Here is a 19,527-nt window from a genome sequence, read left to right as displayed (position 1 = left end):
ATCCCTTGACATTTTTATCCTACCAAGAAGTTGAGGCAACTCTGGAGTCTACTCACTAAGAGTGTCTCACCTGGTCAAGGGGTTGCTCAGGTGCAACCACTCCAGACTGTACAATCACAGACTCTTACAAGTCTTAGTCCTAGATGGCCTTAGCATTAGTGTGAGACCGTGATTCATCATTGTGGACATGCCTGCACTGACCGTGAAGAGGTCCATTAAGAGCTGCATAAGCTTCACATGGATAGCCGCACAGTCCGCGGCACGGTCCAGCATTGAGGCCCATTCTACTCTCTCACACCTCATGCACTAAAACTCCAGTCCTTCAATGATGTCCGATGCACTTTAGTTGCAAACCCTTTATGCGAGATCTACTGCCATCCTTGACAGGAGATGAGCAGGCCAAACAAATCTCTACGTGAGGCCTGACAAAAGTTTCAGTCAACTGCACACATACCTCAAAACCTACACTCAAATCCCTCTTGCATCAAGGCTAACTTGCCCATTTCCTCCTTACTTGTAGCATTCATTTGCATGTTAGTTCAAAATAACAAGTCACCAAGGAAGACCATTAACGATTAGGGAAAGAGTAGGGCCCATAAGGGACCAGGGGGCAATCTATGGGTGGAGCCAGAGGACATCGCTAGAGTGTTGAATGAATACTTCACATCTGTCTTCACTCAAGAGAATGAGGATGAAGATATGGAACTCGGGGAGAGAGACTGCAAGGTTCTTAAGCAAATTGATATAGGGAGTGACAAGGTATTGGAGGTGTTGGCAGGCTTAAAAGTGGACAAATCTCCAGGTCTGGATGATTTGTGTCCCAGACTGCTGAGGGAGGCAAGGGAGGAGATCGCAGGGGCTCTGACCCAAATTTTTAATTCCTCTCTGGCCACGGGGGAACTGCCAGAGTACTGGAGAACAGCTAATGTGGTTCCACTATTTAAGAAGGGTTGTGGAGATAAGCCAGGGAACTACAGGCCAGTAAGTCTCACGTCAGTGGTAGGGAAACCATTGGAGAAAATTCTGAAGGAGAGAATCTATCTCCACTTGGAGAGGCAAGGTTTGATCAGGGATAGTCAGCTTGCCTTTGACAGAGGGAGGTCATGCCTAACAAATTTGATTGAATTTTTTGAGGAGGTGACCAGGTGTGTAGATGAGGGTAGCGCAGGTGTTGTAGTTTATATGGATTTCAGCAAAACCTTTGACAAGGTCCCACATGGGAGACTTATAAAGAAGGCAAAGGCACATGGGATACAGGGTAACTTGATAAGGTGGATTCAAAATTGGCTTAGTTGTAGGAGGCAGAGGGTGATGACAGAAGGATGCTTTAGTGACTGGAAGCCAGTGTCCAGTGGCTTACCACAGGGATCTGTGCTCGGTCCCCTATTATTTGTCATTTATATAAACGACATAGATGACTATGTGATTAGTAAGTTTGCGGATGACACAAAGATTGGCCGGGTGGTGAACAGTGAGGTCTTGGGCTACAGGGGGATATAGATGGAGTGGTCAAATGGGCAGATGGAATTTAATCCTGAAAAGTGAGAGGTGATACACTCTGGAAGGAGTAATTTGACAAGTAAGTATTCAATGAACGGCATGGCACTAGGATGTTCTGAGGAACAAAGGGACCTTGGCGTGTGTCCATAGATCTCTGAAGGCAGAGGGGCATGTTAGTGGGGTGGTGAAAAAGGCATATGGGACACTTGCCTTTATCAATCAAGTCATAGATTACAAAAGTGGGGAGGTCATGTTGGAGTTGTATAGAACCTTGGTGAGGCCACAGCTGGAGTACTGTGTGCAGTTCTGGTCGCCACATTATAGGAAGGATGTCATTGCACTGGAGGGGATGCAGAGGAGATTCACCAGGATGTTGCCTGGGATGAAACATTTAAGTTATGAAGAGAGGTTGGATAGACTTGGGTTGTTTTCGTTGGAGCAAAGAAGACTGAGGGGCAACCTGATCGAGGGGCATGGACAGGGTGGATAGGGAGCAGCTGTTCCCCTTAGTTGAAGGGTCAGTCACGAGGGGACATAAGTTCAAGGTGAGGGGCAGGAGGTTTAGGAGGGGATGAGAGGAAAAACTTTTTTACCCAGAGGGTGGTGACAGTCTGGAATGCGCTGCCTGGGAGGGTGATGGAGGCGGGTTGCCACACATCCTTTAAAAAGTACCTGGATGAGCACTTGGCACGTCATAACATTCAAGGCTATGGGCCATGTGTTGGTAAATGGGATTAGGTAGGTAGGTCAGGTGTTTCTCACGTGTCAGTGCAGACTCAATGGGCCGAAGGGCCTCTTCTGCACTCTCTGATTCTGTGATACAGGAGGTCATTTTCGGACTCTGATGGGGGCCCACATTCCAGACCCTTAAATTCCCTTGACCATTGAAGCAACTAGCAGCAAGATGGAATCCAGGAAACTTCCAAACATTGCAAGTGAACATATATTTGCAGGTACCAAAACTATGCACAATGGCAGTACACCCATGCCACCTTGTGTGCCTGCAATACTACTTAATCTATCCTTGCCTACCATTAATTTACGTGCAACACTGACATTCGCAGCTGAGGTGGAGACCGCTCTGCCCTGTTGACTGTGATGACTTTAGCAGGTGTCCTCTGCTGGCCCAACACCTAGTAGGCCCCAGCCGGCTAAGAGTCTCCTGCAGGTGCACATTCTGCAGCCTAATTTGCTGAATGTGATGCCAAGTCACTGGCAGAGGGGAGGTGGAGCGGCAGGAAATACTTGGGAGTGTTCTGGGATGAAACCCCCAGGATGCCTGGCTGGCACTCCTCCTCCCTGTGGGTGCCCAATGGCACTTCCATGATACCTTGAGAAGGGGCACCTGGAAAGGGTTGGGTGGCGGGGGGGGGGGGGGGGGGGGGGGGGGGGGGGGGGCGGTCAAGGTGCCCCACCCACGTCTCGCCTAGCTTCTGCTGCACTGCACACGTGACTTGAGTGACAGTGCATATCTGAGCACTTATCTGGCAGCCACTCTGTTCTGCTGAACATGGTTTCCAAGGTGCCACCACCTTTTCCATGGAGGCAGCCAAGCACAGACGGACTCCTCCAGCCTTCGGTCCAGTCTGCGCATGGCCTCTGGCAGCTCTGCTTGATGTTCCCTTGCATATCTCCAATATGTCTCTTAAGGGCAAGTCCAGAGGTTCATCATCTGCATGGGCCTGAGCAGGGGTCTCGTTTCCAGCATTCCTCCCAAGTGTCAGAGATGTCAGTTGTCACTTCCTGTGCCAGCTGTGGACCCGTGGCAGTAATGTGCTCACCAGATAGTGACCCCGAGCCTACTCTAGAACATGGACCCACTGAGCTGACCGTATATGTGCTGGTGGAGGATGCAGGTGAATGCAGTGATGGTGCATCCTCTGGGGCTTCTGAGGCATCCTCTTCAGAGGTGGGATTGGACATGAAGTTGTGGTTGGTTTGGGTTGATGGCCTTCCCCCTTTACTTGCTAGTGCTTGGAATAGAGAAAAAAAGATTTAGTGATTGACTAAGCAGGCTCCTTAACTAAATAAAGGTCTCATTCTGTGGGCGCAGCTGACAACTGCAGACTGGAGGCATCCTCACTGGCTTCCTGGGGGAGTATGATCGCGGTTTCAGCTGAGGCACAGTCCTGTTTCTCCCCAGCTACCTCTGCGGCCTGCTCTTCATATGGGATGAGGACTCATGTTCAGAATTCCAGCTCCAGTCAAGGAGCGCTCCCACTGTTGTGCATGTTCTTGTCCTTCAGAAAGAACAAAGGGTTTGATTGCATCCCAAAGGTTGCATGAGCAGTTCAGGTGCATGCATGCCTATGGCAGCTGATTAAGAAGCAAGAGAGTCTTGCAACTGATATAAGATTGAGTGCATGAAGTGGCTGGCGCACATTCAGTACAGATATCCAATCTGCTGGTGAGTGCTGCAACCCAAACTCCTTTGTGACATCCCTGTGCACTCACACTTAGACTGTTTGATGCCCTTATGAGTGTCAGTTTGCAGTGAGTAGATGGTGCACGTACCCTGACAGAAAGCAGGCAATTGTTCATCCTCTTGCAACACTGCTGGACCCACAGGCGCTAAGTCCCACTGCAACCTCCGCCCAGGCCACTGTGGTCAGACAGGAGGTCCTCTTGCTGCCATCCTGGGGAAACAGCACCTCCTGCCTTTCCTGGATGGTCTGCAGGAGTCTCCAGGGAGGCTTCACTGAACCATGGGGCCACACGCTGCTTTCTTTTCTGGGATATCCTGGTCTCGGCAGACTCCAGAGTTCCTAGAAAATCCAGAGTTCCTGGCCGACAGTGAGTGAATGGCTGCCCGGGCACCCTTTAAATATGGTGACCAGACCTTTGAGCCCATAAGCTAACAGCGGTAAAGGTAACTTCCTAACTACCCCATTTGCTGGGGTTTGCTGCACTCCACATGGGCGCATAGGTAATGAGCTGAACAGCCGCAGCTGACATCATTCCAACTTCCATAAAAGCAAAAAACTGCGGATGCTGGAAATCCAAAACAAAAATAAAAATACCTGGAAAAGCTCAGCAGGTCTGACAGCATCTGCGGAGAGGAACACTGTTAACGTTTCAAGTCCGCATGACTCTTCAACAGAACTAAGGAAAAATAGAAAAGAGGTGAGATATAAGCTGGTTTAAGGGTGGGTGGGACAGGTAGAGCTGGATAGAGAGCCAGTGATAGGTGGAGATAGCCAAAAGATGTCAGACGTTAACTGTGTTCCTCTCCGCAGATGCTGTCAGACCTGCTGAGTTTTTCCAGGTATTTTTATTCCAACTTCCATGCCTGGCACCAAACTTAGTCTTCAGAACTTGATTGCACCAGGGCCAAATACTGAATTTTCCAGCGTCGTTTACATGACTAAACACATTTAGATCAGAAAATTAGAATGCCTGTACTTTGAGCACATTTCTTCCAATTGGGTACACAACCACGTCAACGGACCCCTGATGGTAGCAGGTCAGGTCGATAAAGTGGTTAAAAAGGCATATGGACAACTTTCCTTTATTAGTGGGGGTGTGGAATATAAGAGCAGGGAGATTATTCTAGAGCTATGTAAGCCACTAGTTAGGCCGCAACTCGAGTGCTGTGTGCAGTTCTGGTCACCTCATTACAGAAAGTCTCCTTGGGGGAGATGGTGGCGTAGTAGTAAAGTCAGTGGATTAGTAATCCAGTGGCCTGGGCTAATGCTTTGGGGACATGGGTTCAAAACACGCCACAGCAGCTGGTGGAATTTAAATGCAATTAAATAATCTGGAATATAAAGCTATCCCCCAATGGTGACCATGAAACTATCAATAGTTGTAAAAACCCATCTGGTTCACTAATGTCCTTTAGGAAAGGAAAAAGGCCATCCTACCTGGTCTGGCCTACTTGTGACTCCAGGCCCACAGCAATGTGGTTGACTATTAACTCTCTTCTAAAACGGCCTGGTAAGCCACTCAGTTCAAGGGCAATTAGGGATGGGAAACAAATGCTGAACTTGCCAGCGACACCCACATCCTTAAGAGAATTTTTAAAAAAGGATATCATTGCACAAAATTAGAGAAGAGATTTATGTTGCCAGGACTGGAAAATTGCAGTTATGAGTAAAGATTGGATAGGCAGGGGTTGTTTTCCTTGGCACAGAAATGGCTGAGGGGAGATTTGAATGAGGTGTACAAGGTTGAGGGGGGTCTGGATAGAATGGATGGGAAGAGCCTATTTCCCTTAGCAGAGAGGTCGGTGACTACGGGGCTTGGATTTAAAGTGATTGGTAGAAGGATTAGAGAGGAAGTGAGGACTTTTTTTTTTACCCAGAGGGTGGAAGGAATCTGGAACTCACAGTCTAAAAGGGTAGTTGAGGTAGAAACCCTTAATGGTCTGGATATGCACCTGAAGTCCTGTAACCTCCAGGGCTACGGACCAAGTGCTGCAAAATGGGATTAAGCTGGGGGCCCATTTCTCAGCTGGTGCAGACACAATGGGCAGATGGCCTCCTTCTATGATGTAAATTTTTCTACATTTTTCTAATTTTCTTAATATCTGAAAAGGAGGAATGTGCAGGGATCTGGGGAGATAGCAGGGGAGTGGCAGTACGTGAACTGCTCCTTGGGAGTGCCAGCATGGACACAGTGGGCTGAATGGCCCTCTTCTGTGCTGTAACAATTCTATGACTTGCATTTCAAGTTACAGCTCTGGTGGTTATTAACATGTACAGCAACAACAAAAAGCATCAAAACACTCCTCATTAATCCTGAGAACATTGGCTTTTATACAGCTTTTGTTATTCCTCCAACAAATTTTAGACATTGTATATTATTTACACAATACAAACCAAATCCATTTGCCAATTTTTCCCAATCATAAGAGGTAGAGGTTGTAAAAACAGCCACAAAAACTGTATGCCGCAAACTTCATTAGTGTATAATACTTACATTATCAAGTTAGGGGAAAAAGCTACTGGATAAAACTGGATTGCAATTAGCAGTATTTGGAAAATTTCATTAATTAACTTAAAAGCAAAATACTGCAGATGCTGGAAATCTGAAACAAAAACAGAAAATGCTAGAAAACTCAGGAGGTCTAACAGCATCATGGAGAGAAAAACAAAGTTAACGTTTCGAGTTCATAAGGACTCGAAACGTTAACTCTGTTTTTCTCTCCACAGATGCTGTTAGACCTGAGTTTTCTAGCATTTTCTGTTTTTGTTTCATTTATTAACTGCCTGTCCTTCAAAGGAGTAATTTTATCAAGAATAGGTCACTGAATGGAGCAGTGTTTGAAAACTGGAAAGAAAATACTAATTAGCATTCTGTTAGTGAGGCCTACAAACCACTGGCTCTGGAGTAGTGAATCATAGGGAAAGGCTAGGCTATTCAGCCCTTCGAGCCTGTTCCACTATTTAATGACTAAGTTGCTGATCTTGCCTCAATTTAATTTACTTGCCTTGGTTCCATATCCCTTGAGAGTCAAACCGAACAAAAATGTATCAAGCTCAGTTGAAAATTTCAGTCGACCCAGCATAGTCTTTTCAGGGAGTGAGCTCCAGATATCCACTATCCTTTACATGCAAGCGCTTCTTGATTTCACTTCTCAATAACCTGACTTTCATTTTTAACATTATGCCCTCTGGTCTGGATTTCACCCACCAAAAACAAGTCATTCTGTATCTACTCTGGCAAATCCATTAATTATTTCAAATACCTCAATTAGATCACCCACAAACCTCTAAATCCAAGGGAACACAAGCCAAGTTTATGAGGATATTTAAAGCTGGGATAGACATATTTTTGGTGTCTCAGGGAATCAAGGGATATGGAGAACGGACAGGCAAGTGGAGATAGATGCCCAGTCAGCTACGATCGTATTGAGTGGCAGCGCAAGCTCAGCGGACCATATAGTCTACTCCTGCTCTTACCTCGTTTTCTTGTGTAACCTATCACCACAATTTAGCCCTTTATGATATGGTTATTGCTTTGGTGAATCTTCACTTTACTTCATCCACAGCCACCGTAAATCACAGTGCATATGTTGACCCAACGTATAAAACGATCCCACTTTCTGTGACAAAATGCATGTTTAGACCTATACTCATATCATGAGTTGGCCTCAATTTTTCAGCTCAGAGATGCATGTTTAGGGTTAGACCTGCCTTATAAGGCGGTGCATGGGATCAAGCAAACGATATAGGCCGTGTTATCAAGATGCATGGAAGTTTAAGACACACCTGCACAAAGCAGACCGATGAACAGAAACGGGTCCTTCCATAACAACACAGGCAATTTACATTTTATATTCAACATTTAGTTGACCCATTTTTGGAAGGAATTTTCAAAGCTTCAATGGTTAACTTTTCTGCTGCCATCAACCGTAATACGGTTTTCACAATGTCCAGTGCCCAAAACTGAATCAGCACTCCAGACAGGGTCTGACTGTTGTAGATGGTTGAAACAGAGCTCCAAAAGAGAAAGGTGGGGATTAATGGTAAACAATCGTTGGTAAACTATTGGGATGAAATATTACAGAAACTTCACAGATTACTGCAGCATAAGATGGTGAAGTAATCGTAATCTTCACAGTATCGCTAAAATGCTTTTTAGCAGCTACTACATTTCTTTCTCCTGAGTCAGTAAAGATGGCCACGATTAAAAGAGACACTTTGACATAAATGTATTAACCTCTACTTAGTTACTTGGAAGTTTTCCTTAAATTGTTCTTTTTACTCCCTTTAGTCAGATTTACCAAAATCTAGGAGTATGAATGGGTAGCTGAACCTACAGGAGGAAGGAACAGACCAACACACTCAAGTTGCTCAACAGAATTAAATTTACTTAAAATATAAACAAACTACATCTCCAGTGTACAATAATGTGCAGTCTGAACCATAATTAGTCTTTTATCTAATGTTCCAGATCACAGACCATCATTTTTATTTCAAAGTGTACATTTGGGATTCCACAAAGCACAAAATACATGACAATCTACTGTACCTTTCACTTGCTTCTTCATCACTTTGCAAAAGGTTATCATCAAGCTCTTCATCAGATTGGTCCGACTGATTCTAAAGTGGATTTTTTTTTAAAACAAGCATCAAAAGCAGTTAAATGAGAAAGCAAGAACATCTTAACTAAAAAACATTTCTAAATTATCTCATGTAAAATTCATTATCTAACAAGCTTTAATTCACAATAGCACAATTTTAAGTTCTGATCTGTCAGAATACAGAATATTTTAAAACTGTTTCTGATCAAAAGTTAACACACCAAATTAGCAACACGGAAGACCAGTGCAAGAAAGACCTCAGCTATAAACTGAAAATTAGCATTTAGTACATTTCTGTATTGCACAGGATAGCACTGATTCTTGTTGCAGTCTCAAATATCTGCTTCATACTCAGAAATTAACTGAAAAACTATGTGCTTTGTTTTGCCTTTATTTTCTGATATTAACAGGTAAGAGAATGAATTCTGTTGGTCATTAATGACATTGTGGATGCAGTTGACAATTTTAGAATTGCAATACCAAAAGCAATGTGTAAATAGCAATGTGCCAGTAAACTAGCAATCTGATTTTGTATTGCTCCAGAATATTGGTCACGAGGCTGGGGCTTTCACCCGCAAACTGCAAATCTCAGGCTGGTGTAAGCATCATCTTTTGCAGCTCGGGTTCAAAACGCATACCATTATCACAAAACCCTCAAAATGCTATTGTCACCAAAGGCTTCACACTGGTTTCAAAACCAGGAAATAAAATTGCACTTGTAAACAATATAAATCATCTCTTCAAATCTGCAGCAAATTCAAGAGCAATTTGTTCTCGGTTCAGTTGGAAAAGTGTGATTACTCATTTAACATGATGCAGTCATGGTGGTGAATGAAGGATATTTTATTACTCTATTAAGTAGCATACATAGTGCAGCATTAACTGTAGCAGAAACAGATGACCAGTTGCATTGTCCAATCAAAAATCTAACTTGTGCATGATATACTGCTCATTTTAAAAGTCAAATTTTGCCAAATTTATGTTTATGCTAGCATTCTGCGCATTTATCAAAAGGTGCAGCAAGTCTGTACATCAATCAAGTTTTAAACTAGTTGTACAAATATTAAATCTTTTGCTAGTGCCATGAACAATTCTGCAAAAAAGGGTACAAAATGGAGAGAAATAACTCCACTGAGGGATCTCAGAAGAATCCTGGAAACTTTTATGTTCACCTTACCTTTTTGCTCAATCCCCAGTCATCACTAAGCAAGTCATCTTCAAGATCACTGTAAGAAAGACACAATAATTAATGTCTACCATTTAATTTACTGGCCACTGCTTTAAGAAATGACTGTAGATTTACCATTTTGGTATCAAATTTGAAATGGTTAAATTATTAATACATTTGCAAGGCATAATTTATTAAGTGGCTAACATTTTGATTCAACTACTACCGCATGTTCAATAAATTCTGGTGCATTAAGTTGCACTTTCATGCAGCTTGTCATGGTCAGCCAACTTGTAGAATACATAAAATCACAAAAATACAAACTATGTACCAACTATGAAATTATATTTTTTTCAATGCATAAATGACACAAAGTTCATTCATTAAAGACAAGTAGCAAAAGTGCTTCAGGTTCTACACCAATTCCCATTTTTGATTCAGACAACAGTATGCATGATTACTGCACCTTTATTGTATTAAAACATGCCAAGCCACTACACAGGCATAATCAGACAAAAAACTGTCATCGAACTGAAGAAGCATGCCTAAAAGCTTGATCAAAGAGGTCGGTTTTAAAGGAGCATCTTAAAAGAGACACTGGAAGGCTGTCGGAGAGTTTAGACTGAAGATGCAGCCATCAATGGTGGGGGAGAAAGGAATGCAGGGTGCACAAGAAACCAGAGTTGGAGGATTGCTGAGTTTGTTAGGATCCCCAGCTGAGGTCACCACTGGACAAGCCTGATCCCAGGGTGAAAGCCAGCTGATAGATCCTAACTTTTATTTGTTTATTTAGATACGTGGAGAGGGGCAACTGAACAGTCACATAAGTCAGCTGATGAACTTTAAATAAAAGAATACAACATTGAATCAACAAGGTGAACTATATTGCAACACTCCTTCACCCACAACTATACATTTATAAATATATACAGGTTTGTCAGGGTAACACAAGTTACAAAAGCTATCTTATACTGGAATGTTCACAGTAAGTATACAGTCCATCTAAATCTATGGCACCCTGTGGTCAGACACACCACACTGTGAAACCAAGTGACAGGTGACAGCTCAACCAGATGCTATGGATTTCTCAACTGCCCCAAGACGCTTGTCACACCAGGAGCTAATCGGTCTCACTGCACTCCGTCTTTCACATAAGGGTTTCCAATCTCCACTCTCCAAGACCTCGACTGGAATCTTCTCCCAAACCAACGCTTTCTCTCAGATGCCTTCCAATAGGGTTCACCTCCAGGATTTCGAACCCTCCTTCCAATGTTCCCCTTCCCTGGGTCACCACATTCATTCAAGCTGTCTTCCACACACTCTCTCTCACCGACTCAGTCATCAACAGTGCCACTGCTTCACATGCCCATGGCAAACAGTTACCGACCTTCAGTTGTCTCTTTGGACCTTCTTGCCTCTTGCAAGCTGTTCTCACGTTAAATCTACTTTCTACAGCTTTTATCTCTTTAAATCTGAAGCTTGGACTCTCACTCTCTGCCCCTTCATTAACAGGACCTTTTCCAGGTTCCTGTCCTTCCTTTGACCAGAAGGTCTGCTTGGGACTTTCCCCTGTTTCTGTCTCGCTCCTTTGGCCTTGGGACCTTTTGGTTCTTTTGGGAAATCTGCAGCTCCCTCTCCCAGTGTCCAGTCTCTCTGGGGTCTTGGCTTCAAGCTGAACTTAAAACTGCTGTTTCTTTAGTTTTTCTGCATGTGTCTGTGGGAGGGACCTGCCTCTCTGGATGCATGTTGCTAGGTAACAGCCTAATTCTTCTACATTGCCACAGAAGGCTGTGCAGGCCAGGTCATTGAGTGTATTTAAGACCGAGATAGATAGGTTCTTGATTGGTAAAGGGATCAAAGGTTACGGGGAGAAGGCGGGAGAATGGGGTTGAGAAACTTATCAGCCATGATTGAATGGCGTAGCAGACTCGATGGGCCGAATGGCCTAATTTCTGCTCCTATGTCTTATGGTCTCTTGTTCGTTTAACCTAGCTGCAACAGTTGTAAAAAACCTCACTCTAAATGCAGGCATCTTTTTAAAGTGAAACTAAAACCCAATTTGACTGTTCTTAACACACATACAGAAATACAAATCAAACTTAAACATTAAAGCTAAAACTCATTCCTATCACCCACAAATATCAATATAACTTACTTAAACCATCTCTATTTCCTAACAAGTTCTTGTTGGGTTGTATTTTTGAAGAAGGTTACAGAGATAGGAAGAAGTGAGGTCATAAAACAATGTGAACTGAAGGGTGAGATTTTTTAAATCATGGTTGGTGAAGCTAGTGTTGTTACTAATTATACAAAAAAGGTACAAAACGGAGAGAAGTAAGAAGTCAACTTGGTTCTGTGAGCACAGTGGGTGGATGGGTGAATGTGACTTCATGCAAATTAAATGACGAGTAGTTTTTGGAGAAACATGGATAAGGGTTTCAGCAGCAAATCAGTTAAGTCAGGGTTGCAGGCAGGCCAAGTGGAAGTAGACAGTATTTTAGATGCAGAAGATATGAGGAGTCGATGTTCAGCTCAGTGTTTTAATCGGATGCCGTGGTGGCAAATAGTTTGGTTCAGTCAGACAGCAGGTAGGCAGAAGGATTGAATCAATGGTAAGGAATAAAGTTTGTGGTGTGGTGGGGGTGCTGAAGATAGTTCTGGTCTTCCAAATGTCAAACAGTAGGATAAGAAAAGGACCAAAACATAAAAGCATAACTCCACTTCATTGCCCTCTCCTTATGATGGAGCACGTGCAATTAAGTAAGCAGCTCATGTCGTATTCATTCCAGAGGGAAAGGCAGCAATCAACTAAGAGGTATCCTCTCATTATAAAGTAAAAATTTTCATAAGGCATAGCAGACTTGTGCAAAACATTACATTGGGTGGGATGAAGAAAACACATTGCAGAGCGCACCTGGCTTTCATCCTGCTGAAATCTAAAGTTCATCTAAGCCAAGCCTGCACTCCAATCTTTACATTGATGCGGTTTCAGATTACAAAAAATAAATTTCATCATTAGTGAGAATTAATCATACATACATAAAAACTGAAACATATTTACAACAGCAGCTCTGGGGGCAGGATCCAATGGGATTTGTAGTTTGGATGATTTTCTAAAGTTGTCGATTAAATCAATGCACTGTAACCCAGGTATTGCCTTTTTGATGTTTTCCCTCTTTCAACTTCCCTTACATTTGTGCTCCAAATTCCAATTCATGGATGTGAAGGTGTTATCATTGTTTTGATGACCCGGTTTGCCGTAGCACCTTTTTAAATCACTTTATCTCATTATCCTGTGGCTAAAAATCTCTCCCACCAAATCTATCACAATGGCTCTGTGGAATTTATCAATATTTTGACAACAAAATCCTTCCCTCTAATAAAATTATTTTTGATGACTTCAATGTTTACATCATCAATGACTACCTAACTACTGATCAAGTTAAATGCGTGGCTCAAAAGATTGGTGTGGGAGAAATGTGTTTAGATTCATGGGGCACGAGCGTCAGGGCAAAGTGGGAGCTGTACCTTTGGGATGGTCTTCATCTGAATCGCGCTGGGGCAAGTGTTCTGGCAAGTCGTATAGCTAAGGTAGTAGAGGAGGCTTTAAACTAAATAGTGGGGGCCAGGGATCATGTGAGGGAGGTTGTAGTAAATTAAAGAGAAAGGACAAGGCAAGAGAGCAAGGTAGCAATAAGGGGAATGAAAATCAGAGTGTGGCAGGAAGGGACAGAGCCTGTAATGGACCTGCCTGGAGTGTGCCAACAGGTGAGGCCAGTGTGTGTAAAAACTAATGGCTCTGTATCTGAATGCCCATGGCATTTGTAACAAAATGGATGAATTGTCACCTGAAATAGAAATAAATATGTATGACCTGATCACCATCGCAGTGACGAGGCTGCAAGGTGACCAAGGCTGAGACGTGAATATTCAAGGGTACTTGACATTTCAGAAGGACACAAAGTTAGAATAACGTTGGTGGGGTAGCTCTGCTAATTGATTGTGACATTAGTACAATAGAGAGAGATGACATAGTTTTAAAGATCACGGTGTAGGTACAGTTTGGGTAAAAATAAGAAATAGTAAAGTTAAGTCACTTGTGGAATTAGCTTATAGGCCTCCTCTAACAGTAACTACGCTAGGATGGGATAGACAGCAAGAAATAATGGGTGCTTGTAAGAAATCTATGGCAATAATCATGGGTGATTTTAATCTACACGTAGATTGGACAAACCAGATCAAAGGTAGCCTGGAAGCTGAGTTCAAAGAGTGTTTTGGGGACAATTTCTTAGAGCAGCAGGTTCTGGAGCCAACCAGCGAGCCGATTATTCTGGACCTGGTAGTGTGTCATGAGGCAGGATTAATTGACCTTATAGTAAAGGAGCCTTTAGGTTGCAGTGATCACAACACAAGTGAAAAGCTTCTAAAGGCATGTAAAAAGAAAAAGATTAGCAAAGACAAACGTAGGTCCATTACAGGCAGAGACATGGGAATTTATAATGGGGAATAGGAAATGGCAGAGAAACTGAACAAATATTGAGTCTGTCTTCACGGAGGAAGATACAGAAATCGCCCCCAAAATACCAGAGAATTAATGGACCAGTGAGCATCAGGAATAGAAAGAGGTTAGCATTAGTAACAAAGTAGTACCGGAGAAATTAATGGGACTTAAAGTAGGTAAATGCCCTGGGCCTGATGAGGTAGCCAGATAGTGGGTGCATTGGTGGTCATCTTCCAAAATTCTATAGATTCTGGAATGGTTCCTGCAAATTAGAAGGTGACAAATACAACCCAGCCATTTAAGAAAGGAGACAGAAAATGAGGAATTACAGACCTGCAAGCCTGACATCTGTAGTATGGGAAATGTTAGAATCTATAATAAAGGATGTGGTTACTTGACAAATAATGACAGAATTGGGCAGAGTAAACGTGGATTTATGAAAGGAAAACCATGTTTGACAAACTTGTTGAGAGTTTTTTGGGAGGATGAAATTAGCAGAATAAATAAGAGGAACTAATGGATGTGGTGCATTTGGATTTTCAAAGGCTATTGCTAAGGTTCCACACAAGAGGTTAGTAAGCAAAATTACAGCACATGGGGTGGGGATAATATATGACATGGATTGAGAATTGGTTAACTGACTGAAAACAGTAGGAATAAACAGGTCATTCTCAGGTTGGTAGGCTGAGACTAGTGGGGTACTGCAAGGATCAGTGCTTGGGCCCCAGCTATTCTCCATCTATGTCAATGACTTGGCTGTGGGGATCAATTGTAATATTTCCAAGTTTGCTGATGACACAAAACTAGGTGGGCATGAGAATTGTGAAGAGGATGCAAAGAGGTTTCAAGGAGATTTAGACAGGCTTAGTGAGTAGGCAAGAACGTGACAGGTGAATTATAATGTGGAAAAATGTGAAGTTATTCGCTTTGGTAGGTAAAACAGAAATGTGAAGTGTTTCTTAAATGGAGAGAGATTGGGTAGTGTTGATGCCCAAAGGGACTTGGATATCATTGTTCATGAGTCACTGAAAGTTAACATGTAGGTGCAGCAAGCAATTAGGAAAGCAAATGTTTTGTCGGCCTTTATTGCCAGAGGATTTGAGTACAGGACTTGCTGCAATTGTATGGAGCCTTGGTGAGACTGCAGCTAGGGTGGGGTATGCAGTTTTGGTCCCCTTAAGCAAGGAAGGATATACTTGCCATAGAGGGAGTGCAGCAAAGCTTCACCAGACTGATTCTTGGGATGGCGGATTGCCCTATGAAGAGAGATTGAGGAGACTGGGCTTGTATGCGCTAGAATTAAGAAGAATGAGAGATCTCATTGAAACATACAAAATTTTTTTACAGGGCTTGACAGGATAGATGTAGGAAGGACGCTTCCTCTGGCTGGGGAGTCGAGAACCAGGGTACAGTCTCAGAATAAGGAGCAGGCCATTTAGGACTGAGATGCAGATGAGTTTTTTTCACTCAGAGGGTGGTGAATCTTTGGCTGTGGAGGCTCAGTCATTTTTATTTTTATTTTTGTTTTGGATTTCCAGCATCCGCAGTTTTTTGCTTTTATCTCAGTCATTGAGTATGTTCAAGACAGAGCGACGGATTTTTAGATATGAAAGGCATCAAGATATAAGGGAAAAGTGCAGGAAAATGGCTGATCTTCTACCACAATGCCATGATCTAGTTGAATAACACAGCAGGCTTGAGAGGCTGAATGGCCTACTCCTGCTCCTATTTCTTATAAATTTTGCATCCAGTTTTCAGGAAGAAAGGGTGAGAAGTGTGGGCCCAAGATCAGTGTCTTAAACTTAAATAAAGGCGATTATATGGTATTAGGTCTGAGTTGGCTGGAGTGAACTGGGAAAATAAGTTAAAAGATAGGACACTGGAGAAAATTTAAGGAGGTATTCCATAACTCTTAGCAAAGATATATTCCAGCATGAAAGAAAGAATATAGAATAAGGATGCACCATCCATGCCTAACTAAGGAAGTTAAAGATGGTATCAAATTGGAAAAGCACACAATGCTGCGAAGATTAATGGTAGGTCAGAAGATTTGGACAGGTTTTAGAAACCAGCAAGAAACGGACTTAAAAAAAGAGGGCCAAATTAGAGTATGAGAGTAAGCTAGCTAGAAATATAAAAACAGATAGTGAGAGCTTCTGCAAGTATTTTTTAAAAAAGAGCAATAAAGTGAGCACTGGTTCCTTAGAGGGCGAGACTGGAGAATTAATATTGGGAAACAAGGAAATGGTGGAAGGTATTGGAAAACTAGAAGAACTAAAAGCTGACAAGTCCTCTGGACCTGATGGTTTTCATCCTCGGGTCTTAAAAGAAGTGGCTGCCGAGATAGTCGATACAGTGGTTATGATCTTCCAAAATTGCTTAGAGTCAGGAAAAGTCGCAGCGGATTGGAAAATCACTAATGTAACTCATCTATTCAAGAAAAAGCAGAGACAGAAAGCAGGAATCTATAGGTCTGTTAGCCCAACATCTGTCATAGGGAAAATGCTAGAATCCATTATTAAGGAATTAATAGCAGGACATTTAGAGAATCTTAAACATCAGGCAGAGTCAACATGGTTTTGTGAACTGGAAATCGTGTTTGACAAATTTTTATTAGAGTTCTCTGGGGAAGTAATTAGCAATGTGCATAAAGAACCCGTAGATATGACGTACTTGGATTTCCAAAAGGCATTCAACAAGATGCCACATCAAAGGTTACATCACAAAATAAGAGCTCATGGAACTCCAAAATACTGCAGAGGCACTGGTCACAATCTTCCTGATAGAATGGTTCGATACAGGGGTAGTGCCACAGTACTAGAGAATTGCAAATTTGACAGAGCAATGAGGTAAGAGCAGGAGTGGGCCATATGGTTCGTTAAGCCTGCTCCGCCATTCAATACAATCATGGCTGATCTTGGGTTTCAAATCCACTTGCCCGGCCGTTCCCCATATTCCTTGATTCCCACCAAGGAAGTAGTGACATAGTGGTATTGTCACTGGACTAATAATCCAGATACCCAGGCTAATGATCTGGGGGCCCGGGTTTAAATTCCACCATGGAATATTCAATTCAATAAAAAAATCTGGAATTAAGTGTCAAATGACGACCATGAAACCATTGTCAATTGTCGTGAAAACCAGTTCACTCGTGTCCTTAAGGGAAGGAAATCTGCTCTACTGTCCTTACCTGGTCTGGCCTACATATGATTCCAGACCAAGAGCATTGTGATTGACTCTGAAATAGCCTAGCAAGCCACTCAGTTCTCAGCAGCAATTAGGGATGGGCAATAAATGCTGGCCTAGCCAGTGAAGCCCATATCCCATGAATGAATTTTCATAAAATCCCAGCCTTAAATATATTCAACGATGGAGCATCCATAACCCTCTGGGGTAGAGTCTCCCAAAGATTCACAACACTAAATGAAGAAATTCTCATCTCAGTCTTAAATGATCTACCCCTTATCCTGAGACTCTCCTCGCACCGCGCCCACCCCCCTACCCCGCCATTCTAGATTCCCCAGGTAATAATGGGTATAAAGATAAAACCAGCAAATACAGGCCAATCAGTTTAACCTCAGTGGTGGGACAGTTTCAGAAACGATAATCCGGGACAAAATTAACAGCCACTTGCACAAAGTTATGGCACAAACAATGATAAATGCAGAGTTGTTCAAATCCCAGAGGGGAGCTTGAGACAAATGTCACAACTATTTTTGCAATTTGTCCGTTTCGAGATGCGGGCTTTGAATTCAGTAGTAATAAGGTCACTGAGCCTTATAAGTTTTTACAATACTAGATTAAGCATTTATTAATAAGAGAAATGATTTTAAGCACATACATATGTCTACAAATTACTATGATAACTTCTAAATTCCCTAAACAATCCCTAAATAATCTAACAGTAAGGCACAAATTTTAAAAGACGCAAAGAAGCATGATACCCTGAACAATCTAATTCAAAGTGGAGTTTTCTTAATTTTAGTTCGTTGTTGACTGCAGCTTGAGGCGTAGATGCTGAAGACTTTTCACACTTGTTAGATCTTAAAATGCCTGCTTTTACACACAGCCTTCTCCTCTTTATACATATTTTCCCCTTTGAATGCAAATTCCCACTGTTTCACCACGTCTTTAAGTTTTACCTCCCTGATCATAAAAATTTATTATAGTACCAATTTTACCAGTAATCTTTGGGAAAAACAAATACACTGTTTCTGAACTTCACCTGGCTAGGTGACACATTTCACCCCTCCTTTAAAACAATTTAGTCTGGTTTATTTAAAAATGCAAATGTTCTTTTACACCTTACATTTTAAACTTCCCCATATTTACCTACTTAACATTTCAAATCTAGCTCATCTTCTAATACATCAAAATCTTCAGACAAGCTGCCTTTAATCCAGTTAAGTCTCTCTCACACACACAGACACAGATACCACTATTTTACAATAAATTTAAATATCATATCATCCTGACATACAAGTTGATCAGAACGGAATTAATTTGAGTTTTTGATGCGGGCAATACATTTCATGTGGTATAGGTGTTTGAAAGCTTAAGAAATAGGAACCGGAGTAGGCCATTCAGCCCTTTGAGCCTGCTCCGCCATCCAATGAGATCATGGTGGATCTGATTGTAACCTCCCATCTATCCCCGATAATCTTTCAGCCCCTTGTTTATCAAGAATCTACATATCTCTGCTTTAAAAATATTCGAAGGCTCTGCTTCCACTGCCTTTTGAGGAGGGGAGTTCCAAAGACCCTCAACCCTCAAAGAAAAAATTTCTCATCTCGTCTTAAATGGGTAACCCCTTATTTTTAAACAGTGACCCCTAGTTCTAGATTCTCCCACAAAAGGAAGCATCCTCTCCTCATCCACCATGTCAAGACCCTTCAGGGTCTTAAAGGTTTCAATTAAGGCCCAGTCTATTTAATATTTCCTCATAGGGCAATACCGCCATCCTATTAATTAATTTAGTGAACCTCCGTTGCTCTCCCTCTATGGCAAGTATATCCTTCCTTAGATAAGGAAAACAAAACTGCACATAATACTCCACGTGCAGCCTCACCAATGCTCTATATGGTGCAGTAGCAGCATGGATATGACAGGAAACAATAGCAGTGAATGCTTGTTTCTTCAGACTGGAGGAAGGTATATAGTGGGGTTCTCCAGAAGTCAGTAAGAGGGCCATGGCCAAGAAATATATCTTCTCGATACATATCAATGAACATAGATTGGGTGTACATGGTACAACTTCAAAACTTAGATGACAAAATATTGAAGTACTGCGAACTGTGAGGGTAGTGATAAGACTTGATAGACAAGAATGGG

At 42.3% G+C, this 19,527-nt stretch overlaps 1 protein-coding gene across 5 annotated transcripts in view; it reads right to left on the bottom strand.

Moving 5' to 3' along the window:
• The window catches only part of rbm33a (RNA binding motif protein 33a), a 195,552-nt gene that overhangs the window by 145,798 nt on the left and 30,227 nt on the right, over positions 1 to 19,527 (bottom strand). For all 5 annotated transcript variants that reach the window (XM_078537080.1, XM_078537103.1, XM_078537087.1 and 2 more), the window contains exons 3-4: positions 9,705 to 9,753; positions 8,476 to 8,546 (exon numbers count right to left, since the gene is read on the bottom strand). In XM_078537080.1, the coding sequence (XP_078393206.1) occupies positions 8,476 to 8,546; positions 9,705 to 9,753 (120 nt within the window). The remainder of the gene's footprint in view (positions 1 to 8,475; positions 8,547 to 9,704; positions 9,754 to 19,527) is intronic.

Source organism: Cetorhinus maximus, chromosome 3, assembly GCF_964194155.1.
Source record: "Cetorhinus maximus chromosome 3, sCetMax3.hap1.1, whole genome shotgun sequence".
Lineage (NCBI taxonomy): Eukaryota > Metazoa > Chordata > Chondrichthyes > Lamniformes > Cetorhinidae > Cetorhinus > Cetorhinus maximus.
This window is presented reverse-complemented; position numbering and strand designations above follow the sequence as displayed.